At 40.7% G+C, this 25,894-nt stretch overlaps 3 protein-coding genes across 3 annotated transcripts; all 3 read left to right on the forward strand.

Annotated features, from left to right (window-relative positions):
- The first annotated feature begins 2,725 nt into the window (after positions 1–2,725).
- Positions 2,726–6,364, forward strand: srgn (serglycin). The gene is made up of 3 exons (XM_076285403.1): positions 2,726–2,880; positions 3,322–3,469; positions 5,293–6,364. The coding sequence occupies exons 1-3, from the start codon at positions 2,817–2,819 to the stop codon at positions 5,534–5,536; spliced, it is 456 nt and encodes a 151-aa protein (XP_076141518.1). The 5' UTR covers positions 2,726–2,816; the 3' UTR covers positions 5,537–6,364.
- A 2,306-nt stretch (positions 6,365–8,670) lies between these two features.
- vps26a (VPS26, retromer complex component A) lies at positions 8,671–15,034 on the forward strand. Its single transcript, XM_076285404.1, has 9 exons — positions 8,671–8,794; positions 9,551–9,700; positions 10,032–10,107; positions 10,610–10,766; positions 11,466–11,630; positions 12,060–12,166; positions 13,227–13,295; positions 13,404–13,546; positions 13,677–15,034. The coding sequence occupies exons 1-9, from the start codon at positions 8,792–8,794 to the stop codon at positions 13,788–13,790; spliced, it is 984 nt and encodes a 327-aa protein (XP_076141519.1). The 5' UTR covers positions 8,671–8,791; the 3' UTR covers positions 13,791–15,034.
- A 3,196-nt stretch (positions 15,035–18,230) lies between these two features.
- Positions 18,231–25,746, forward strand: supv3l1 (SUV3-like helicase). The gene is made up of 15 exons (XM_076285406.1): positions 18,231–18,652; positions 18,870–18,947; positions 19,059–19,166; positions 19,549–19,663; positions 19,847–20,015; positions 20,338–20,449; positions 20,666–20,743; positions 20,958–21,049; positions 21,298–21,478; positions 22,040–22,133; positions 22,369–22,588; positions 22,827–22,907; positions 23,087–23,263; positions 24,033–24,181; positions 24,779–25,746. Exons 1-15 carry the CDS (start codon positions 18,370–18,372, stop codon positions 25,197–25,199), a joined length of 2,358 nt encoding a protein of 785 aa, XP_076141521.1. The 5' UTR covers positions 18,231–18,369; the 3' UTR covers positions 25,200–25,746.
- The last annotated feature ends 148 nt before the right edge of the window (positions 25,747–25,894 follow it).

Here is a 25,894-nt window from a genome sequence, read left to right on the forward strand (position 1 = left end):
TCAAGGGAGAAAAGTACATGTTTGTGTCACCCCATCATGGGTTTCACCAGATTCTCAATATTCTCTTCTAACTTCTCTGACTAACAGAGACCATATTTAAAGTTACACACAAAGAAGGAGTGACCTCTAGGTCCAACCCAGTTTGAATATGCAATAGAAAGGGAGGATGAGGATTAGGCCTTCATCAGGTCTGGTCAGCTTCTATTATCTTTTAATTAAAACTACCCCCTTTCCTGGGAAGTCCTTCAGAGGCTTGGACACATGCTGTTCTACAAACATTCACACCTTGGTGATGGGCAAAAGGCATAAACAATGGATACACTGCATACAGACCAAAGACACACACACAGGGTACACATGGGTACACAATCACAAATGACCATAAGAACTATACAGTCTTCAAGTCATAAAGACTTGAATCATTAAACCATTCACATAAAATATGAATACAAAATATTCCCTTCAGAATACAAGATTTAGGTATTAGGCACTATGCCACACCAAATATTTATATTTAATTTATATTACTGTAAACCATTTCTTAACTGTATACTACTGTCTACACTGCACTATGTCTTACACTGTTTACACTGCCTCAGCTGTCTATACTGGTATCACATTGCACTTTTCTACTTTTTTTGCACTTCTGATTAGACGCAAACGGCATTTCGTTGTCTCTGTACTTGTACTCTGCACAATGACAATTAAGTTTAATCGGTTACACTTTACTTGACAGTATTAACATAAGAGTGACATGACACTGTCATGAACGTGTCATAAACAAGTCATAAACGTTTAATGCTTCTGTTATTAAGTGACATTCGGTTTTTGTCATAACAAGTTATAGGGTTAGGATTAGGGTTAGGGTTAGAGTTAGGGTTAGGATTAGGGTTAAAGGTTAGGATCAGGGTTAGGGTTCATGTGTCATGACAGTGTCATGTGTTCATGACAGTGTCATGTCACTCTTATGTCGATACTGTCGAGTAAACTGTTACCGTTTAATCTAATCTAATCTAATCTAATCAAAGCAATGACATAATATGCAGCTTCACCATTCTTTCCACCTGTATCTCACTCTTTATGGGATACATGGTTAAGTTCAAACAACACTCTTATCACCATGGCACACACACACACACACACACACACACACACACACACACACACACACACACACACATACACACACACACACACAAGGATTAAACCATTAATTAATGCACCCTGACCAAGTAATGTATTGCAAATTCCATAAACTAGGTTACAAACGTAGGCCGCTGATTCTGATGTTTGCCAGCCTTGGGTTGGGCTTGGGCATGTTCAAAAACTGACAGTTACCAGCCTCCAGTTGGCAGGTAAGACCTAAGGGTTGGACGGTTGGCAAAATGTAACCCTAGCTGGCCCAGCCTTGCTGTGTGGTAATGGCAATGTAAAAGTGTGAACTCTGAAAGTATTTGAATGCTTTATTGAATTATTGGCTCTGCCGGAGCAGGAAAATTACGTTTTGTGGTGTTTTATCTCTTTGTTCTTATCTGTTCTTTGTCTGTTTGTTTATTCAGCCTGCCTGTATGCAGAATTACACAAACACTACCGGCCCAATTCCCAAGACCAATGACAATTGGTCTAGGTGTCGCATGTGTCTGGGATGACCTCAATACATTTTGTACAGTAATCACATTACACTGCAATAATGCAGTACTACAACTACAACAACAACAACAACAACAACAACAACTTGCATTTATAGCACTTTATCAAGGCACCCAAAGCGCTTTGGGGAACCTCACTAACCACCAATGTGTAGCACCAACCTTGGTGATGCACAGCAGCCATTATGCGTCAGATTGCTCACCACACACCAGCAGAAGGCCTACTAAGTATTTTTTTTTTCATTTTTTCTATAGGCCTATTCAGCTGCATATTATTCATAAATAAAATGTATAAATAAAAACATATATGGGGTCAAGTTTATAGGCCTACAATACCATGCTGAAATGGAACAGCTCATGTTTCCACTCAGAACACTGAATGATCTGGATTAATGACCAATAGATAAAAGAACCAATCCAACACCCCATCACTGGTTACACCACTGCACTGGCCACACAGCCAAACACGCATTCGCTTGACTTGGCCTTTAGGATGCCACCTAGGATGCTGCGTCTGTCTGTCTGTCTATCTCCATAGCAGCGCGAGACAGCGAGCATGCATGGCAGTGGGACTGAAGCCTGTGAGGTTGTAACCCCAGTGATTTGTGATGTGGTCTGACTGAGTTGAGTCTGGGCCTCACGCATCAGTGTTGGCTTGGCCAAGCACCATCTCCCCTCCAAATATTTGGAGACATTTTGTCAGAGGGCCATAAACAGCACTGGTCTAGAGTAGCAGAGGTTGTGTGACTCCTGTCTGACTGTACAGCTTTGCAGGCATTCATGATAATATAAGGAATAAGGGAAAATAATATAAGGAATAAGGGGAAACCCCCCCCCCCCCCCCCCACTCACATTCCATCACAACTGATAACAAGTGTCCTAAAGTGGCCAGCGGACACCATCTTCTGCTATCGATATGTGATATCCCACCATCTAGCAATGCGCAATTAACTAAGAGAGTGTCCATAAGGCAAGCAAAGAGGAGTACTTTCCAGTGCGGATGTAAACGTATTGCCCAACGAAGACGTCGTCGGCTGATTTCAGGAAACAATGACGCATATGGGCAGGGTCTTCAGGGGTATTATTGTACAGTGCGAATGATTTGACTGAACTGAGGTCGTACTAACTGGTTCGCTTGTTGTTCGTGCGCGATTCGAGGAATTTATAATGGCACAGTTTGGAAAATTGGTGATGCTCGCAGTTTTGTGCTTTATTGGTGAATCAGTACTTGGTAAGTAGCCTAAAACCCTCTTAAATAGCGTAATACGAATATAAACTGTGTTCGAATTCATTTGTTATTTGAGTATTAAAATAACACAATTGAAGTACTCGAAAGTAAAAACAACGTTGACAGGAAAAAGCTGAAATTGATACTTATAATCCGTTATGTGTGCTCTGTGGTCTTGATGATGTTGGGTTCAGAGTAGCGCATACACCCACGCAATAGGTAAACGTGCTTATTTAGCCATTCAACTTTACTGAAGTCTTAATGAAGCTGTAACTCTCAGCTAATCTCCAGTTATAGTATCCGATGGTTTGTTAGGCTAGTCATTTTGAATAGTTTAAATTTGTTTGTTGGTTCCGTTCTGTTATTGGACCTCTCTGGAAGTCAGTGTGCACGTATCTGTGTGGTATCAGAAATTAACTTTTCTCTTCACTCCACTGTTTCTAGGAGCTCCTACTAAAGGCAGGTACATGTGGCTGAGGTGTCGTCCAGATAGCAAGAATCCAAATTGTATGGAAGAGAAGGGTCCCATGATTAACCTGGATAAATACCCAGACACCCCAAAACGTCTTCCATCAAGTGCGGTCCAAGAAATGTGAGTAGGCCTAAGCTTTGACATTTTAAGTTTTCAGAACAAAACTGAAACACTCAAACTTCAAACAGGCTAGTTATTTTGTATATTTACCTATTCGTTTTTTTGCTAATTAATTCCATTAACCCACAACAGATGAGGAGCTCTAACTTTTCTTAAAATGGGGAAAGAGATTTGTTCCATGAAATATTGCCATATTTTTAATGTGTCACAACATCCTGAAATCTGAAGACTCTCACTAATGAACATTATCTACATGAATCATCTATTTCTGTTAAGAAACCACCTAGAAAACAAAATGGAGAAGTACAGAGAATACACTCTCAGGCAAAGACTAACTTTTTTTGATTATTTAAGGAATAGTATATTTGACAATATAGGCTTTCAACATCCAAATATCTTTACATTCACTTAACAATACATCTTTATTGCTGTAGGTCAGATGGGCCAGTAGAAAGATATTAGACATTAGACACTCAAAGGAAGTCACTAAAAAGGCTCAACAAACAGCTTCCTCTGGTGGTAAAAAACGGCGTTAGGTCTAGGCGGAAGTCCCATCTGATCAGATCAATCTTGCTCTCTTGCTTCATGTGCCTTCAAGCACAAGCCGTGGTTGTGAAAGGAAGAAGAGATTTCAATATATTCAACAGCCACTTTTTTGCTCAACATAGGCTATGCAGGATGCAACCTGTCAGTTTCAAAATCTCCTCTATTAGCCAATATTTATTGTTGGTACACATTTAGAGGGTGTCTAAAATGTAATGTGACATTGTAATTGCCATTTAAAGACCTTAAGGACAGATTTAATTATCTTGCAGTGCAGTGCAGTGCAGTTCACTCCAGAGACCTGTAATTAGGCTTTGAGAGACCTACTGTTAAGTAACTGGACCAAAACCAAACAGATAGTGTTGGCTCAGCTCATTGTGGAGATCTGCTTGTAATCTCAATTTGTCTTCGTTGTCAATAATATTAAAAAGCTTATTAGGACATTGTTGTGGACAAAATAGACAGTTTATAAGTATTTCAGATATTGCTATCCATTGGAAAAGAAATTTAGTCAGTATGCAGACTAACAAGAATAAAATGTCACTCTATATGAGTCATATTGAAATCCCTCACTCAGGTTTAAACAGGCACTTGCTCCATATCACAGGTTTTATGGAAATTCTTTGTAATCTGTTTACAGTATTGCCGAAGGCAATTTGGCATGTTCATAGCATTTCATGTAGAATACCACTTTAATTTGGGGCAAACTGTAACTGATTGACTCATATTTACATATAACTGTTATGATTTTCATGGGAAAGATTCTGGTTTGGTAAGACAAGTGAATACATACACTTGGCTGAGGCTGTTAATTGGTATGGGCAAGTGCACAAGGCCTACTTTTAGTGCCCTGACACAAAAAGTTTATTTCAATTGAAAGGGTGCACATATAAAATGGTGTGTTCAAGCTCACCTCGGGAAGAGAGTGACCTAAGACCGCTTCTGTTGCTGGCTTCTTACATGCATACATGAACCCCAGCTTGGTCCCACATGTCTTCACATACAAGGACTGCATGGGCCGTGGGATCCCTCGTGGGCCCTTTCAGTATACATTCACACATTTGCTTTTGTCAGACACCCTCAAAAGGTTTAGACTGTGTCTAGTTTTGGTCATGCAAGGCAACAGGCCAGGAGGGCGGAGAGCCTAGTAGGGGGTTGGGTGGGGGGTGGCTGTGGGGGCTTAAGGAACATTCCCTGCGGGCTGTATGAAAAATCACAGGAAGGGCCAAGAGGATGTCGACTCACCCCCGAATGGCTCTGTGCTTCTGTTTTTCTTGCAGACTGCCAAATGAGACTGGCCTGGAACCAGACGAGCAGTCAGGCGACAATACCGAGGCTGGAAAGCACATTCCTGACTTCCTGGACCGTGGCTCCGGTGACCAGTTGCTTATGGACAGCCTGATGCAGAGACAAGAGGAGAGCTCAGGGATGGAGGAGGGAAGCTCCGACTTCGATTACACCAACTTCGTCCTCCCAGAAAAAATGCCCTATTATGAGGAATATGAAAACAATATGATACAGTAATTTGCTTGAAAATACCAGCCAGGTCGTTGTTTTTTTTTCTGTCTGTTATGGTCATCTATAAATTTCAGCAAAAAAAGCAAAGAATCCCTCAGGAGCAGATGTCATGTTTAAATGGTTTCATCCCAGTTCATCTTGTTTTGATACCAGTTACCATAAGCCTGTGACTCACCAGTGTGCTTTTTACTGGGGCACACATAGGTTTGCATATATTATGCCCAATGTACAGTATCTCCATAATATGTGTATTTTTAGACTAGGCATCTCGCAGTGCCTTTTTACTTTATCTTTATCTTAGTCCCCTATAATTATGGCCATATGTTATTGTATTTAACGAAACACGCACTTTCCTGCAAACCAAAATGAGATAACTTTAACTCATTAGTTTATTACACAACTGTATGCCTTAATTTGGGTGTTCATCTTTTGCTTGCAGTTTTTATTGCAGTTATCTTTATTTTTCATTTCTTGTTGTTTATTTTGTTTTGAGGTTACACCTTATAGACTAAATCATCATTGAGTTTATATTTACACTTAAATATTGTTACATACTGCCAATGTCAGTAACAAATGAGTATCTTGGTTTCAGACTTAATGCATTGAACGTTGCACATTGTTGACAGACTGTCATGGGATATCCCTGTCAAGTTTATTTGGAAGAAGACAACTATGCAGTAAAAGAACAGTGTAAAACTAAGGCACTTTAAAGATAATTGTTGTATTGCTAGAAAAGTAGATTGATTTGACTGGAATGTACATGGTTTACTTACATGTCATTTTATTTCCCCACTCTGATGAGCCATAGAATCTAATAAATTGTGTCGACAGATATGTCCGTTTTTTTTTTTATCTGCTGATCTTACAACATATTGTAAGTGTGTAATATGTTGATGAACTTGAGTTCCTGTGTATTTCTATTTCATCTAAACATGAAGAAAAAAAAGTTATAAATGTTGCAATGTTCTATGGGCCTACCATAGGCCTACCACCAAAATAATGGTTTTAGTCTCAAAAACAATGTCACAAAATGGTTCTTTCCTGCTTGTGGCATTATCTCACTCAATGTGAATATTATCTCTTCATTATGCTTCCTGAACTCAGGCTTATTCCTGGCAAAAAGGCAAGCAAGTGTTCAGAGATAACAATGTCAGTTTTAAAAAGACATGCTATTTCTTGCTCAGTAAAAAAGCATGAAAACTAACATCTTGGCTTTAATGAGCCGTGTCATGTTGTTGAACTTGAGTTCACATAATAGTGGTTCTGAGCTCCACTACATTCCAAAATTCCATAGTGGTACACTGACAGTTTTGACCACAATGCCACAAACTGGCAGATTTATTTCTTTGCATCACTGATGCCATGACTAAACAACCTGTCATGTATCATGTAATCTTGGAAAGAATCTCCTGACTTGTGTTTGCTTGTAGAAGCTTGTGCAATCTTCCTTCCTGGATCTTGTAGTTGTAGCAATAATCAAAAGGCAGGCAGAAGTGACTTTTTGTGAATGCTTGTAGGCTACTGTGCCCATGTATCCCATTTTTTCAACATAAATCTCATGACTTTGGCCCCAGCCGTGGCGCAACTGGCTGGGGCACCTGCACCATACGCCGGCGACCCGGGTTCGATTCCTGCCCCGTGGTCCCCTCCGGATCCCACCCCGACTCTTTCTCCCACCCACTTCCTGTCACTCTCCACTATCCTGTCAAATTAAAGGTATAAAAGCCAAAAAAAACATACTTTGAAAAATCTCATGACTTTATTGGCTTGATGTTGGGGAGTGTGAGTTTCATGACAAAGTGACTTCCCAAGAAGTGCCACTGGCCATGTTCTGTGTGTGAGGGGGGGGTTGTGTGTGGTCACATGATACAATATTTTTTACACACACTGCATAGACTTTAGGATGGGGTCACTTTTGACCATAGTTAGGTTTTAAAAGAGAGACTGATTTGACAGAGAGCTACACATTAGACTTAATTCATTTTCTGCTTACAGCCTTTATTTGTCAGCACACCATGAAATCATTCTTATAGTGCATTGTCAAAATCAAATAAAAAGTAGGCTACTAGAGGCACAAAGAGCAGATGCTGCAGGTTTCTCTTTTTCTGGAATTGTAAAGTGTTCTACAATCATATGACAGTTCCTCGCAGTCACATGATGAAGTGGGCTAGGTTGCACCAGAGAATGTCTAATAAGAAGGGCTCTGGTTGCACTTCTGGAACAGGAACACTTCCGTGAAACATGCAGCAACGACTAGGCTGAAGAAATGACTGTCAAAATAAAAGCTGAAGCAATAGCAAATCATACGTTTTTCTCCCGTCCTTCATTATATTGTTGTATTAATGTTGCTGCGTGAGTTGCATGTTCTCAAGGGCTCTAAAAGTGAACAATAGTCTTATTCCTCTCGTTATAGGCTACAATTGGTTTCTATGTGTGAAATATGTGAAGTATAAAGTAACGTAAAGTGGCTCTTCTCTTTGTCTAGAATTGAGCATGAGGGAAGGAAATGTCCATGGCTAAGTTCGTAGCCTAAATGGCCCTCGACATGAATGAAAGTAATCAGTCACTCTCGCTAGGCCTTTTCTTCCAAATACAAATACATTTTGTCATTGACCTGTTTTTACTTTAAAACAATCGTCATTTAGTCACACACTAGACCTTGTTAAGTTAGTTTCAATGTCCGTCTGAATGGGGTATTCTATTTGACTTCTGTGAAGAGTGAGAACATCAGGGTAGCAATGATGCACTGCCCATTTAGGCCTCTAGATCTATCTGTCTATCTATCTATCTGTCTGTCTGTCTGTCTGTCCTTATTTTCATATCACCCTTTAACCTTCTAATCTTATTCTTTTCTTTGCTCTCAAAATATAGTCAACACTTACACGTAGCCTACTCTCAGGTTTGTTGTAGGCCTATTATTTTATAATTAAAAGGCCATGTTGTTTGCCATTGGCATCAGCAAATAGCCTAATAGATAAGCTGTAATATAGAAATGTAGAGTGCACTATATAAAATATGGTCATGACTAATGGAGCTGTTTCACGGATCATCAACTGCAAACAATAGTGTGTGGTGTTCTTGTATGACATTTAAGAATTGCAAAATTGAGACGTCCTTATGTTGCTCCACGTAACTTTTATTTTGAAATGCATATTGACGCAAGTGTTCCCAGTGTTTCCTCAGTTCGCAGTCAATGGAATTGCTGTTCAATCATCTGTGGAGTCGAAGAGATATCCTGGACTGTTTTTTAAACGGGTGGAAATGGTGAGTCATTAATATATAGACATATATATAAAGCTGTAAATCAAGTATTCATGCTGAGAATGCGTCGCTCATTGACAGTGAAAGACAACACTGCTAACAGAAAATCTCGGCAGATGTTAGCTTGCAAACCAACGCAATTTGCTCAGCTGATTAGCATGCTAGCGCTGTTCAGCTAACCAGTTTGATTGCTAAGGCCAGGGAAGTCTGTCAGAAACTGATTTGTTTTGATGGGTGGAGTATTTAGACCGGGGCCTAATAAATACATGTAAACTGTAAGTTAATGCCTCACGTGTTTGCAGTCATGCAATAATACAGCGTAATAAACACGATGCATATTAAAACCCACCGTAGGCTACATAATTAGCGTCAGTATGCCAGAAAAACGTTAACGTTAACTAAGTGGACGGAGCTATCACTACATTCTCGTGCGCTGCAGGATTGGCCATCCTGACATGGATGTTCCACAAAACCTATTTTGTTCGACAACTATGATTTCTATTGCATATTTTCATCACACGGCTTATTGAGCTGATGACAATGTAATGTTAGGTAACGTCGACAGCACTACTGTTAAAATTGGATGTTTGCCTTGACAAGTTAGCCAGCAGCAGAAATGACAGGACGAATATCATAACAGCCTTGGCTTTTAAAAATATTAAACCGTCCGTCGTGTGTCGGATAGTTCGCGTTTGAAGTTGTGTCGCGTGAATTTACATATATTGTATATATTTAGCACACCTTTTACATGTTTCTCAGAGTTTCCTGGGAGGCCTGTTCGGTCCAGTGTGTGAAATTGATGTCGTACTCAATGATGCGGAGACGAGGAAGACAGCGGAACTCAAGACTGAAGATGGGAAAGTGGAGAAGCACTATCTGTTCTATGACGGGGAGTCTGTTTCAGGGAAGGTAGGACAAGTCAAAGAGTCGAGTTGGTCTTATCAAACACATTTTAACACATCAAATTGCGTAATCTAGGCCAATATTGATGTAGGCTATACTGATGTCTCTTCAATGTACCAATGGAATGCACAACCATGGCATGCTGGTATTAGTAGGGCAGAGGGAAACGGTTTAATGAAAGAAACAATGAATTGTGTTGAGTCTCCAATTTATGTGGAATGTAAAATAGCTTTATTTCTGAAACAAGCATGCACATCCTTGAATGGTTCAACAGTGATGTGTTTAGTTTGTTGCATATTTCTTACTTATGTGTTACTTTTGTCATTTTGATGTCAAGGTCAATCTCAATGTGAAGCAGACAGGAAAGAGACTAGAGCATCAAGGGATCCGGATTGAGTTTGTTGGGCAGATTGGTGAGAAATTATTTTTTTAATTGTTATTATTGATAACCATATTTCATAAACATATTGTGCGGTTTTCAATGAGAAATAACCCAACTGTTCATCAGCACTTACACAAGAATTCTTTGTAAGGGATTTTTCTCTAATTTAGTTTGGCAGTGGAAAGCTTAGCTTAGCAAGCCATGTGGTGGTCATGTGAAGGCCCAGAAATGTGGCACAGCACCGTACATGGAAAAATATAATTCACTATTGTCCTCAAACCTGCTCTTTGATGGGGAAATAACAATGGAATTGTTATTGTGAAAATATATGAATGTTCTTCATGTTATTGACTGTTAATAAAATGGTCAGTAATGTTTGGAATTTAGAGAGGTTTATGCAAAAAGATAAATACTTTACATAATGCAAGTTTCTACCAAATTTGAAAGTATCAGAATATTCCTAGTTTAAAAGGGTCACTGAGGTGTTAATGTTGAATACAAAAATTAACTGAATGTAAACTCTCTGTGTCCAGAGCTCTTCAGTGACAAAAGCAACACGCACGAGTTTGTGAACCTGGTGAAGGAGCTGGCCCTTCCAGGCGAGCTAACTCAGAACCGAAGCTATGACTTTGAGTTCATGCAGGTGGAGAAACCATACGAGTCTTACGTTGGAGCCAACGTCCGACTGAGGTCAGTGGCTTTCTTCTGGGTTAGACATGTTATTTCTGCCTAAGTATCTAGGACATTTATAAATAGTTGTTTGCATTTCTGTAAGTGTTGTTGAGATCATAAGCAGTGTACACCTATACTACACATACTATGCTTCTTATTCCCACGGCAGCCATTGTAAACCAAAATGTGGATATGGGGTACGCAATCCATAGGATTGTTGTGTTCTATGCATTCGCCAGTAGGTGGCGAAAACGTGTTAATAGTCAGTGTACCCGATAGACTCATTTTGGTTTACAATGGCCGCCGCGTGAATAATTGTAAATCAGGTTAATAGGCCAAGTATACTTGCGTATACAAGGAATTTGGTCTCTGCATTTATCCCATCTGTGAATTAGTGACCACACAGACCACACAGTGAACACACAGTGAGGTGAAGCACAGAATGAGCACACAGTGAGGGGAAACACAAACTAACCTGGAGCAGTGAGTCGCCTTGCTACAGTGGCGCTCGGGGAGCAGTGAGAGGTTAGGTGCAGTGCTCAACCACTTCCCCCGCCCACATTTTTCCTACTGGTCGGGAATCGAACCAGCAACCCTTCCAAGGCTGAAGCCCTAACCAGTAGGCCACGGCTACCCTAGACAAAATAGGGCGTAAGTGTCATGGATAATGGTTGATGAGTATTGTTTTCCTCTCACACTTGAATGTGTTCTCTTCAGATACTTCCTCAAAGTAACTATAGTGAGGAGACTGTCAGACTTGGTGAAAGAGTATGACCTTATAGTGCACCAGTTGGCCACCTATCCCGACGTCAACAACTCTATAAAGATGGAAGTCGGCATTGAGGACTGCCTACACATAGAGTTTGAGTACAACAAGTCCAAGTAAGCTCTTAACTTTGGTTATCATCATCATCACACATGCATTCAGCATCATAGTATGAAGCCACACCCCCTTTTTGAAAAAAAGATTTCCAGTGTTTCCAGCATATATCCAAGTCTCCTCTTTTAGTGTTTTTTTACTAAAATAACGTTTTCAAAAAGTTATCCTCAATTTTTTGTGTCTGTGTGTGAGGCTTTGTTAATTTTATTGTGATTTATGGAAATACGGAGTCAGTTATCTGAATTGAAGACATTTAGGCAGCCTTAGTAACTTGATAGGCAATGATACAATTCATAATGATAGGCATACAACAGGCATCCATCCATATTTAATGCCAGTTGGTGTTGTATTTCAGACATACCAGTCAAAATTATTTTAGGATAATCGCTCTACAAATCTACAAAGCTGACCCGTTTGTGTCATGTCCTCAGATACCACTTAAAAGATGTAATTGTGGGCAAGATCTACTTTCTGCTTGTGAGAATCAAGATTCAACACATGGAACTGCAGCTGATCAAGAAAGAAATGACAGGCATTGGTAAGATATAGAAATATGGAGCTGGCTCTAGAAGTGAGCAGATGTATCAACTGAATGAATATCTTCCTCCCATAAACATAAACAGTATGGGAGTCAGTGTATGGGAAACTGGTCATATTCATTTTGAGGAAAGACCTAATTCCTGGGATTCCCAAACTGTGGTACGTGAGCTTCCACTAGGTGGTACACGAGATGAAAATGGCAATGTCAGGAAGGTCATAAAAATGGATTTTTTTAAAAAAAAATCTTAAGCCTATGTTCTCTTTGTTCTTTGTGTTTCAAAATGTTGTTCTCCACCCTGTTTTCTTAGTGTGAGAGCTCATAGACCAGTTGCACATTTTGATTTTGTTATTTGTTGTCATGTAGGACGGCTAATTAAACATGATGCCTGAAAACGCGTCAATAGAATGTGTTACGTTTTTATGTGTTGGATGGTGGGGGCATTGTTGCTGTATCCTGTATCATTATGTGTAATGTTAAATAGGCTTAAAGGTTGTATCAGCGATTTCAGGCCCAAAAAAGGCTCAAACATAAATGATCACATTCATCTAACCTTTCCTAACGATCTGCTAGCTGCCTGCCCCATAAGCAGGCCGTCAAAAAAACGTATCTGTAGGCAGCCTAGGCTCTGAAATCTGTACACAAAAACAATTGCTATCAACAAGGGTTGGCAACCACTCAAAGGCAAAATAAAGTGTTTCAACCAATAACGACGAGATGCGCGTTTAGGAGAGTTTAAATTGCACGGGAGGGAGGGGGAGAGAGTAGCTAGTTCTTTGTTTTGTTTGAACATCAACAGAAGTGACGTATCCCCGCTATCGCTGATACAAGCTTTAATTGTTCATTTGCCACTGTGGGAAATCTCTATATACAGCACAAGGAATTTAATACCTTTCCTTTGTATAGATGAAATTACTTCCATCCCAGGTCCCAGATTTAAAGAATCATATTGAATTTTAATCACTCATTTATATTGTTCTATTTCACATTTTGTTCCATGACATGGCCATATGATATGGCATTTAACTAAAACCCTACTACTACTATTCCTCCATCCCAGGTCCCAGTACAACCACAGAAACTGAGACTGTAGCCAAGTATGAGATTATGGACGGGGCGCCTGTCAAAGGTAAAACTGACCAGTAACAGCTGGGAGAAACTGCTGCAAGTAATTGCATGCTTATTCCTCAGGTCAGGATGCCTGATTTTCCCTAAGCCATCTGCTTTGACCCCTTAGGAGAATCCATTCCCATCCGCCTCTTCCTGGCTGGATACGACCTGACCGCCACCATGAGAGACGTCAATAAGAAGTTCTCAGTGCGCTACTTCCTCAACTTGGTCCTGGTGGATGAGGAGGACCGGCGGTACTTCAAACAGCAGGTAAAACAGGCAGCCGCCCTCCATGAGGATGACAAGTGCAGCAGAATTCAGCATACACTTCAAACTAGAGAAGGCGTATTAGCATGGTAGGTCTTTGTTTGATGTGATGCTTCCTCATTCCTGTGAACAGGAAATTGTCTTGTGGAGGAAGGCTCCAGAGAAACTGCGGAAACGCAACTTCCACCAGCGATATGAGTCTCCGGAGCCACGGACGACGGTTCCCGCCGAGCAGCCTGAAATGTGAGGAGTGGAGGGGGGAGGAGTACCGAATCTGTGGATAGGGGGCACACAATCAGCCCATCAGCCCAGCGGGTCATCGGACCAGAGACCCATGACTCCTTATCAGGCTCCACCACATACTCCACTTCAACATGTGGTGACGTGATCCTTTTTGCTTGAACAGGCTGCATTCACCTTGCCGTCCACTGTAAAGCAGTCTTTTATAGCATTAAGGACCTGTCTCCTTTCATGATACACAACACACACACTCACAAATACTCAGAAGAAGAAAAAAAAAACACTGGAACCGACAAAACTACCATTCATTGCAAAATTCATTGCATCTTCTTATTTCTTTCGGGAGTACACTGTGTTCCTTATGTAAAAGACAAAAGGCAAATGTATTCTAATAGGAAGGATTTACCCAGAAGGTGGGATATAAAATTACAGCAACTATTAATACTGCAGTGAGCCAAACAATGCATGTAATTGGTTGGTTGAATCAAGTTAGATTTACAGTTCATTAAACTTGTGATACACATTTTCAAGGTTGCATTATATGGCAAATCAGGCATACTTTGTTCCAAGGGGTGCCATATCTTGGAATTCACTGCAAGCTGTATAAGATTTATATCTCATAAATTATATTTAGTGTCTAATTTGTATGCTTTTTCTTTGTTTTTTAGTCCCTCTCACAAAACTGTGTGGCAACTTTGATTTATAAAAATTCTCTATATATTTGAAGATACTGTATGCTTTTGCAAGAGAAGCTATGGATTAAAAGCAATGTAGCTACAATGTTTGTCATATCCCTCTATTTGTGAGAAGTTCAATCTGTGTCAAGGGTTGAGCACCTGTTCGTTTTTGCTCAGCTTGTGCTTTGCAGGTACTGCAAAGCTGCAGTCATTATGAGGGAGAAATTCAAGTGATGCGGAAATATTCCACTCCGTAAAGTTTACTTACACCGACTTTCACCGAGGCTACACTAGTTGACCTGCTTCAAGCTAGCGGTTCCCCATTCATTTCTGAACATCCTGGGCAGGCATACACAGATAATCTAGTTTTAGTCACTGTATGTAAAGTGCCTGTATGGTAATGATGATGAAATTCTTATGCCAAATATGGCTACACCCCTTGCATGTCAGCCCTCTTTTTACTCTGTATACTGTGTCTGATTTCTTGAGTTTGTGGACCTTAAAAAAATTGTAAATATGTAGCTTTAAGCTATTTATCCATCTGTCAGAATAAAAATACAGATTTATACTCATACAGGATGTCTGGTGGACAAATGTTTTTGCATCTTCAAATTGGTTATCTCAAATATACAATTGTATGTAAAATATGCATGTGCTAGGGTTCATGTTCAACTGAAACACACATTTTTGGTTGTCCAAAATCAACCACGGAGATTGTGTGTGTGTGAGAGAATGAGAGAGAGGAGGGGGTGCAGTGCTGTGCACTCAGCTAGTCACTTAATAAAGGTTTGGCTTTCATGTTAGACTCAACTCAACCGACGCAGAATAGCATTATAGTTATATATCCATTAACAAAAATGGGGTGACAATGTATAAAATGTCTGTAATTGCTAAATGGTTTATGCAATATCTTTGTTTAACCCCTTGAATTAAAGCTGAAAGTCTACCCTCTAGCAGATTTTGATTGCTTTGTTCAGATCCATTCTGGTAGTGCACAGAGGCAAAATTACAAATATTGTGTCCCTGTCCAAAAACTTAACTAACTGTATATTTTCTGATTAGTCCTACAGGATGGCACAAAGTAAGTGCTGACAACTGAAAATGGCACTGCATTATGGTGAATGTGGTATCCTGAGGTATTAACACAGCTACCAGAGAGACCGTTGATAAACTAAAGTCTTTGCAGCTATTATGTTTCATAAAATGTTAGTTCTACATGGACATATTTATTCACTTAAATACCTCTCTTCTGATTGTATTAGAACTCTGGATTTCCAGGGTATGATTGTATCACCACATCCTGAGCCAGTTCATCTCTAGGTCCTTCCATTCCCAGGCCATCCACTTGATGGAGCCATAACGTTAGCCCCTAGCTTGAGCCATAGACAGTAAAAGCAGAGCCCGTCTACGGAGAGCCTCCCCACCATACTCTATTAATTCCATACAAACCGAATTTGGCTGCAGTTCACCAAAGTGACTAGATGGCAAATAGATAGTCACTAGTCACTAGATGGCGATCGCGGGTAAGTCCAAAATACATGGGGTCCTATGGAGCTACATGGCTACATTTATTGTTTTCACCTATTTAACAACTGAAACCCTCAGATTTTATTTTATTTTTCGCAAAATGGATATGGATTATCAATCAAAAGTGAAATAATCCGGGAGTCATGTCCTTTCGTTTTCTTACAGGTTGGGTCGTTGTTGCCCATAACACGCTAGCACTGATGCTATGCTATGCTATGATCATGCTAATGAATGACGTCATTGACACGTTTGACAGGCTTTTAACTTAATTTACTTAATTTACCTAATTTTTTTTCAAGTAATTTGAGTATTGCATTCGAAAGGGGAGGCAAAGAAAATATACTTGGTTGAGTATTATATATTTTAAAGTCACTTAATTGTTCTAAAAAGGCTTTCAAATGTGTCAATGACGTCATTCATTAGCACAATGCTAGCGTGTTATGTGCAACAACGACCCAACCTGTAAGAAATCAAAAGGACATAAGTACTGTTCATTCAACTTTTGACCTATAACCCATGTTGAAGTTATACAAACTACAATCAAATCTGAGATATGTCAACGACAATCAGGTGAAAGAGACCAATTTAGCTATCTAGCTCCATTGACTCCCATTCATTCTGCACTCATGGCGATCTCCCCCAGTGGAACTCTGGTGGAACTGCGCCATCTCGGTCCAATGGGACTTAAAGGAACCATATGTAAGATTGTGGCCAAAACTGGTACTGCAATCACTTTCAAAATACTGAAGAGCGGTGTATCCCCTCCCCCTCCCCCCTGACTCGAGGTTGCCAACCCTGATGGCGAAACACTACTGACTTCATGATTAGTAGATAGGTGGAGGGTGGCGCATCAGGCCAAAACACAACATGACATGACAAAACACAACATCAACATCAGTTGAGGGCTGCAACTTCACTTTTTAAATGACAATATCCTGGCCGGACTACTGTTGTCAGTGATATAAGTATTTGAAATGAACATGATTTCTTAATGTTTAGTGACATATCAGGGCCATTTTATGATTAATTGAAATATTTTTCTTACATACGGTTCCTTTAATACGGAGTGGCAAGGCTCTCCGTAGACGGGCTCTGTTAGACATTCTCTGGTAAAAGCAAAGATTGCCCCTTAACAATCTTTGGTAAAAGGTTGAGCTCGGCTAGCTAACAGGGTGTCACAAAAAGTGTAAACTAAACGTTAAGCTTTTTTATAAACAAATACTTTGGACCACGCACATTGTTTACTCATGCGATTAACATATAGTACTATGACATTACAGTAATTCACACATTTCAGTACATGTTGGCCAAACTAGCGTAACTAGTGTAGTTTTGCCATAGACAGTAAAAGAAAGAGTCAGAGCCCGTCTACGGAGAGCCTTGCCACTCCGTATTAAGTCCCATTGTACCGAATTTTGGTTGCAGTTCCACCATATTTCCACTGGGGGCGATCGCCATGAGTGCAGAATGAATGGGAGTCAATGGAGCTAGACGGCTAAATTTGTCTCTTTCACCTGATTGTCGTTGACAAATCTCAGATTTTATTGTAGTTTGTATAACTTCAACATGGGTTATAGGTCAAAAGTTGAATGAACGAGTACTTATGTCCTTTTGATTTCTTACAGTTTGGGTCGTTGTTGCCCATAACACGCTAGCATTGTGCTAATGAGTGACGTCATTGACACGTTTGAAAGGCTTTTTAGAACAATTAAGTGACTTTAAAAAATATAATACTCCACCAAGTGTATTTTCTTTGCCTCCCCTTTCGAAAACAATATTCAAATTACTTGAAAAAAAATTATATCCAGAGAAAAGTGGATTTTGAGGGGTACAGCTCCATAGACCTCCATGCATTCTGCACTCGTGGACGAGCGCCCTCATGTGGAACCACAGAAGGAACTCCAACCAGTTCAGAAACCGGAAGTTTTCCGAGAGTGGCAGTTCTCCCCTTATTAGACATTCTCTGAAAGAGTTTTGCTAAAGCAGAAGGTCCTTTCAGAGAATGTGGTAAGCATCGAAATATATGCCCTGTTTAAAACTCTGACGTTTTTTCACTAAACTCCAGAAACTACATCAACTGGACAAAAACGTAATATTTTAATCACTTTCAGATGCACTCATGTTTATTTTGTGAGCTATATATGTTTAAAAATAGCAACAAAAGCAGTAAAAAAATATCAGGCACTGCTACAAACGCCTACAAGCAGGGTCCTTTAGCACGTTGTTTCAGTGAGTTTCCCTGCTGTAATGTTGACCGTCCGTCCTTTGCGTGGAAATGTTGTGTAGCTAAGGTTAAAAGCAACGATAGTGACTTTTCCCAAACATGTCAAATGGTCGGTGTAGTCTCATATCACTGCTTCTTTTCAATCAAGTGAATTTAAGATGTCGCTTAATCTTTGTATTTTAGCTCTTTCTCGCATACCTGTCAAACACAGAGTGCCTAACGTTACAGCCCCTCTATCAGCAACTGTTCACAGACTCTGGACTACTCACCCTGTATATGTACAAGAAAAAGGATTATGTGGAGATTCCCAGAGACGGAGTGTATCATCGAATAGTTCATCCCGCCCCCCAGATACCTCGTTATTTGTGCCTATTACTGTAAAAGGTGAAACGGTTGGGGATGGATCAATAGGACTTGAGTTGACTCAACCACTGGATAAAGGTAAGGTTAACATCAATCCTTGCTTTTTAGACATTTAACAAGGAGATGCATGTAACAGTTTAGAGTGTGTCTTACTGAAATTGTGGGTCTTGTTGCCTACATTTTTTCTCTCGGCCATCCTGAGCTGATATTTCAGAATTTGTAACATTATACTGTTTGGGTTGCTAATTAAAATGGGTTGTAAACATTCGCACCGCCTCTGGAATTGTATTGACAGGTGAACTTTTGAAGGTCCTAAACAAATTCTACAAAAAGAAAGAGATGCAGAAACTTGCTGCAGACCAGGGTTTCGATGGTAAGTTAAAGTGAGCCATAATCGTCGCTACTGATGATGCCGTTTCGGTTTCGTTTCATCTGTTTTTGGCTCGCCAGCGTCTTTGTGAACTGATGATCCTTCTCTTTGCAGCTCGGCTCTTTCACCAAGCTTTCATCAGTTTCAGGAAGTACGTCTTGGAAATGACCGCGATTACTGCAGATCTGCACATCATTCTACATGACATCTGCTGTGGAGCAGGTTAGTGCTGTCACAGTGTCCACTGTCAGGTGTCTTGTCAAGTTTGGAATGTCAGTTACTTTGCAGTACTCATATCAGTGAACTCAGCAACAGGTGTGTTTTCTTACATGAACAGACAGGCATTCTTATGCCAGGGTCTATTAAGTGTAATGCTCATATCAGATCAGAGCTGTTGTGTTTTGGCTGAGGGTTCCAATTCTTCCGCAACCACAAGAAATCCCACTGACTGAATTTTTCACATAATTTCTTAAAATATTGGTATTTTATTTTGCACCTAATACACTTGCTAAATATAATACAAGGTAGATGGTGATTTTGAAAATGAAGATTCCGTATGGACAGACTTTCTTAATGAGCATCATTTTTCACTGATGTTTTCTAGGACATGTAGATGATATATACCCATACTTCATCAGACATGCTAAACAAATATTTCCCATGTTGGACTGCATGGATGACTTGCGCAAGATCAGTGACTTGCGTGTTCCAGCCAACTGGTATGTATCAATGACACATTTTTAAGTGGGAAGTTCATACTCAAAACAGTTACATGTGAGCTGTGTGCTTTGAGTTTTGGTACCAATGTGTGAATTTGTCCATTGCTTTGGAGTCTGCATATACAATTGGAAATTATCGTTTCTGCAGTATGTCACCTTCTATATTCATCTGTATTCCTACAGGTATCCTGAAGCAAGAGCAATTGATAGGAAAGTAATCTTTCATGCTGGCCCAACAAACAGTGGGAAAACCTATCATGCCATCCAGAGATACCTAGCAGCCAAATCTGGTGTCTACTGTGGACCATTAAAACTACTCGCTCATGAAATCTCTGAAAAGACCAATAATGCTGTAAGTTTTAATCATTGAATTGTATTGCTCTTAATGAAGTGCAGGCCTCTCTCAGCAACAAAGCATCTGTTTTAAAACAGACACTGATGTGTATGTAAAGACATCGTTTGAGGTGGGGTGATCTATGATCAATTAAAAACATCAACTAGTGCATTTCTACTTAATGTGTGTGTGTATATATATATAGATATTTATATATATATATATATATATATATATATATATATATAGAGAGAGAGAGAGAGAGAGAGAGAGAGAGAGAGAGAGAGAGAGAGAGAGAGAGAGAGAATTCAGAGTAAGTCAACGGTTTGCTTCCCTGCAGGGTGTGCCTTGCGACCTGGTGACTGGAGAGGAGCGGACCTTTGTAGACCCAGACGGGAGACAGGCCGGTCATGTGGCCTGTACCATCGAAATGTGCAGCGTCAATACTCCCTGTGAGTTCCCATGCCTTTCAGTATTCAGTTCATAAAATCAATCCGTATGTGGTACATTGGAGATGAATGACTTTAAAGACATTGATTTATTTAGTAAACTTGAAACCGGTAAATTCAACTTGATTACCCAGTGGTTTGTGTTCAGTGGGATCAATGCTGCCGTGCAGCTTCTTTTGTCTGATATACAACAATGCTTTTTGTCTGTCCACTATGTAGATGAGGTGGCCGTGATTGATGAGATTCAGATGATCAAAGATCCGTCTCGAGGATGGGCATGGACCAGAGCCCTTTTGGGTCAGTCTTACCTGCTGTTTCTGTCATTCCCTGAAATATTTAATTGAGGAAGACATTTTGGACCTCTAAACCAAATTAGTGCAGTTGCAGCAATTACTGTTTGAACTGAGCCTACATGACCTTATAATTAACGTTTTATCTTTAGGACACCTAGGTCCACCATAGAATCATTGACTGTGGAATTAGTTTCACTTTTTATTGTTGGTCTGAGCAGGATTGTGTGCTGAAGAGATCCATGTTTGTGGAGAAACCGCAGCCATCAACTTCATCAAAGAGCTGATGTACACCACAGGTGAAGAGGTGGAGGTAAGTCTAGGAAATCTGACCAGTTTCATTTTCAGTGACAAAATACAATGTGTAATTTACTGGCAATAGCACAAGATTAGTTTTTAGCTTAGAAATTAATTTCCACGAGTTAGCGACATCTCATTTCAGTTCAGTCTCAATTTTATTCATTTATTTAGAAATGTTAACAATTGATATTTTAACACTCTTTACAGAACACTATGCCAAGCAAGCATGTTCTTGACACAACCTCTTTGTCCATTGTCTAGGTTCATAACTACAAAAGACTGACGCCGTTTTCCATTCTGGACCAAGCAGTGGAGTCGCTGGACAACCTGAGGCCTGGAGACTGCATCGTGTGCTTCAGTAAAAATGACATCTACTCCATCAGCAGACAGATTGAGCTCAGGGGCCAGGAGTGTGCTGTTATCTATGGCAGCCTACCTCCCGGTGAGTCACTTGCTGCCACACCAACACACACATTCACACACAGTGAGCCCTAATTTAAATGCTGGGCAAAGTGCAAAGTCTAAAGCCTGCTTAATAACTATGTAAAATCTATTTGCCAATTTAAAACCATGATAAAGATCCTAAGCACAAACAGCGGTGGGGGCAGCCGAAAGCTGTCTCACGCCACATGATTCTGTTAGTTCATGAACAAGAACTTTGCTCATAGACGGACTTTGCACTTTGCCCAGCTTTTGCATCAGGGCCTGTCTACGTCTCACACACATCCATATACCGGTACACTAGCATCCTTACAAGTGTGCAGTTCAAAAATGAGGCTCCACGGTAGGGTTTATTGTGGCCTCCATTGACAAGTCTGTGAAGCAGCAAGAGGAAAGAAATAGATAAAGTAATATAATCAAAATGCATTATAAACAGCAGTGTTGTAGCTCTCATAAACCCAAATCTTTAGATTTTTATTTACTTGTTTACTTGTAACTTTTTTCTTTCAGAAATCCCTTAGCAGAAATAGGACACCGTCTATAATACATTTCTGTTCGACAGGCACAAAGTTATCCCAAGCCAAGAAGTTCAATGACCCAGATGACCCCTGCAAAATCCTTGTTGCTACAGATGCTATAGGCATGGGATTAAATCTGTATGTATGCCACTTTCATTTTTTTCCAGCCATTTCCTCACAAAGTACACTTTTGTGATTAGCGCTCTGACTGGTGTGCATATACAAGGCCGTAACCATGGAGTCAACATTGGGGGGGGTGCATGGCGGGTGAAATCATGATCAATGATGATGCTAATTGGGTAGGGATAGATGGTGTCATAACAATGCACGATTCTCATCCTGTCTGTGGATCTCTCCTGTGTGTCCTCCTCAGGAGCATTAAGCGCATCATCTTCAACTCTCTGGTGAAGCCCACCACCAATGAGAAGGGGGAGAAGGAGATGGACACCATCTCCACCTCGCAGGCGCTGCAGATCGCAGGACGCGCCGGACGCTTCAGTTCCGTCTACAACGAGGGCGAGGTCACCACCATGTACCGCGACGACTTGCCCATCCTCAAGGAAATACTGGGCCAGACTGTTGAACCTATAGAGGTGTGTGTGTGGGTGGGTGTGCGCGATTGAGTGTGTGATGGGTTGCAATTGGTTGCAATTTTATATGGACTTACTGTATAACTAGTATATTAACTGTGAATTGTTTAGAACCAATTGTCAGTATTGTAGAGCGCCAGGGCAGGTTTGTAATGAACTCTTGCAGAGAATTCTTAAAGGTTTCTTATGAAGCTTTTTAAAAATGTTTTTTTCTTTTTCTTCTGCTTTTACGAATATGCAGACGGCAGGTTTGCATCCCACAGCAGAGCAGATTGAGATGTTTGCGTATCACCTCCCGGATGCTACTCTCTCCAATCTGATTGTAGGTCACTCAAGCTGTCTGAAACACTTCCATTGTAAAGCAACACTTAATATTCCCTGCTTCTCACACAGATGAATGCTATTTTCAAGGCAATTCATGACCGCTCTCAGTGATTTCTTATCTGAAACACGATCTGTTAATGTACTCAGTGATTAGTCTTTTTTCCATCTTTTTTCTAGGATATATTTGTCAGCCTGTCACAAGTAGATGGACTATATTTTGTCTGCAACATTGATGACTTCAAGTTCCTGGCTGACATGATTCAGCACATTCCGTTAAACTTGCGCTCGCGCTACGTGTTCTGCACTGCCCCCATCAACAGGAAACAGCCATTCGTCTGCACCTCCTTCCTCAAGGTACATACGCCCCCCACCACACCAGAGACGGCAACTAATGACCAAAGATTCTAGAGCGGAGCTAGAATCTTTGCTAATGACTCTCGTCACAGAGGGAGTGTTAAGGCAGCAATTCATCTCATTGGTTCTCCTGTTTTTATTGTTATTATCTGGAGATCATCATCAGAGGCACCTCTTTGACCATTTTAGTCTGTGGCCACTTCCAACACCACAACCACCATCACCCCCCTTGGTGGTTGAAAGGTCATGTGATGTTCAGTTGAGTTGTATTTCCAGCAAGCCATAACTGTAGCCCACAGTGTCCTTCTGAGGTGCCTGAATCTGTGCCATCATACAGAGCCAGGGGTCCTGACTTTTATTATATTTACTTATTTACTTTCTCAGGCTTATCTCTGCTCTGCTGGGAATATTTACTTAAATGTCGATATTGACTGAATCAGATAATGAAAAAAGAATAAGCCTATTTGCTAATAAGGGTATTGCGGCCCAATGTACCCCCCCCCCCCCCCCACACACACACACACACACCACCACCACCCTCACCAGTGACTTTGTACAGACATTACTCATTACACATATATGTTATAATTTTGTTAAGAAGCCATTACCATGTGTCTTTATGGTTTTATACAACACTTCCTGGCTCTATCTGTATTACCTTTGTCATTTCCTGTTGAGCAACGCATCAGATATGGTTTATGAGGACTTGGGTTCACTGAGGACCCCTATTATGTGTCTGGGTCTCTCTCTATCTCTCGCTCTCTTCCAGTTCGCCAGACAGTTCAGTCGGGACGAGCCACTGACCTTTGGTTGGGTGTGTCGCCATGTCAGCTGGCCTCTGGCCCCGCCCAAAAACATCAAGGACCTGGTGCACTTGGAGGCCGTGCATGACGTCCTGGACCTTTACCTGTGGCTCAGGTGGGCTCTCATGCCAACACGGGAGCGCTTTTTGATACATACACTGTGTTTTCAATATTTTATTATTTATTAATATTTTTACTATGTTGTGCAGTTTAAAGTGAATAACTGTAGAGGTTGTTTACTACAGAGTGCACTATACAACTCTGGAAAAAGTTAAGACCACTGCACATTTTTCTGATCTCTTTCTACGTTTGCTGAGGTGACATTCGAATGAGTTGACGGTCATATTCAAGATTAAAAGACCACTGCAAATTTGAATATGACCGTCAACTCATTCAAATGTCACTCAGCAACCGTAGGATGGCATCAGAAAAATGTGCAGTGGTCTCAATTTTTTCCAGAGCTGTATATTTAAATAATGAAGATTTTGAACACAGCTATAGAGTTGAATTATGGTTTATTTTATTTTTATTTGACAGACTTTTGTCTAAAGTGATTTGCAAAACATTTTAAATAAGCATTTGACAAAAAAGGTTATGACCATATTATGACTGTTAATCATTGCTGAAATGAGCAGTAGTCATGCTGTCAATTGAATAGGAAGATTTTGTACCCCCATTTGTAAGAGATGTTCCTCTTCATTTCTTTTGGCAGCTATCGCTTCATGGACATGTTCCCTGATGCCAACCAGGTGCGCGAGGTGCAGAAGGAGCTGGACACCATCATCCAGCAGGGCGTCCGCAGTATCACCCGCCTTATCCGGGCCTCTGAGTCCCAGGGCGCACCGGGAGTGACCGCCGCCACCGGACCAAACGCTACCCAGACCTCCCAAAATAATACGGCGGGCCCCAGAGGCCGAGGGACCAAGGCCCTGAACCACAGAAGCCCGTCTGGGCCCGGGAGAGTGGACAGCTCCCTGGGCTCCAAGCTGGTTCAGGATGGCCTGCTCACGCCAGAGCTTTTAGATCAGCTGCAGAGAGAGTGGGCTAAGAGATTGAGCCAAGATGGCGGCTCTGGGAAGGCTTCCACAGGAAATGACAAAACCAAAGGGAAGAATAAGAAGAAAAAGAAGTGACCTCCGTCAAAGCAGACTGTGATGCTCCAACTGAACACTCTGTGTGCATATGTGTGAATGTGTGTCTGTATGATGTTTCATGCCTTCCTCAGATGTTTTTTTTCACATCTTAGGGGGCTATGGTGAAGGCTGGAAACAACATAAATGAGCATGTGATCATGGTAAAGAGAATCACTGAGGTCCCAGTGTTTCATAGATTCTGCACACGGAAAGGATAGTTCCCCTGCTTGGTCCTGTTTAAAGTCATCTCCACACAGTAGAGGGTACTATTTTCTGTTAAGTCTCTTTCTCTTAAGTGGCAACAAGTGCTTATGTGACCCACATCAGCTGTGAGGATGGACATCAAGGGACACGTCCACAAGAAGAGGACACCCGTCTCAAAAGAAATAGACCTTTGGGTAGTTTTTCTTATTGGTGAATGTGATAAAAGCCACGCCAGTGCCACCAAAACACCATTCATAGTTTTATACAATTAAATATCCTTTTTGTTAACTGGGCTAACTGATAAATTATGCATTGACGCTGTGTAATAAAATAGTAAACCTATTGATGGCATCCTTTATGGTTTCATTTCAGGTTTATGAGGCCAGCCCAGAGTACACTAGTTTTTTTAATCTGTGTTTTTTTTTTATGGCTGGATTCAGATTGCTCTTCTAGTTTTCTATTCAGGTCACTATCACGATGGCATAGGAAGT

This window comes from Alosa pseudoharengus, unplaced genomic scaffold, assembly GCF_046254945.1.
Source record: "Alosa pseudoharengus isolate Yale_2024_CS ecotype anadromous, Long Island Sound unplaced genomic scaffold, YU_APseudo_1.1 YU_APseudo_1.1_scf_15, whole genome shotgun sequence".
NCBI lineage: Eukaryota > Metazoa > Chordata > Actinopteri > Clupeiformes > Clupeidae > Alosa > Alosa pseudoharengus.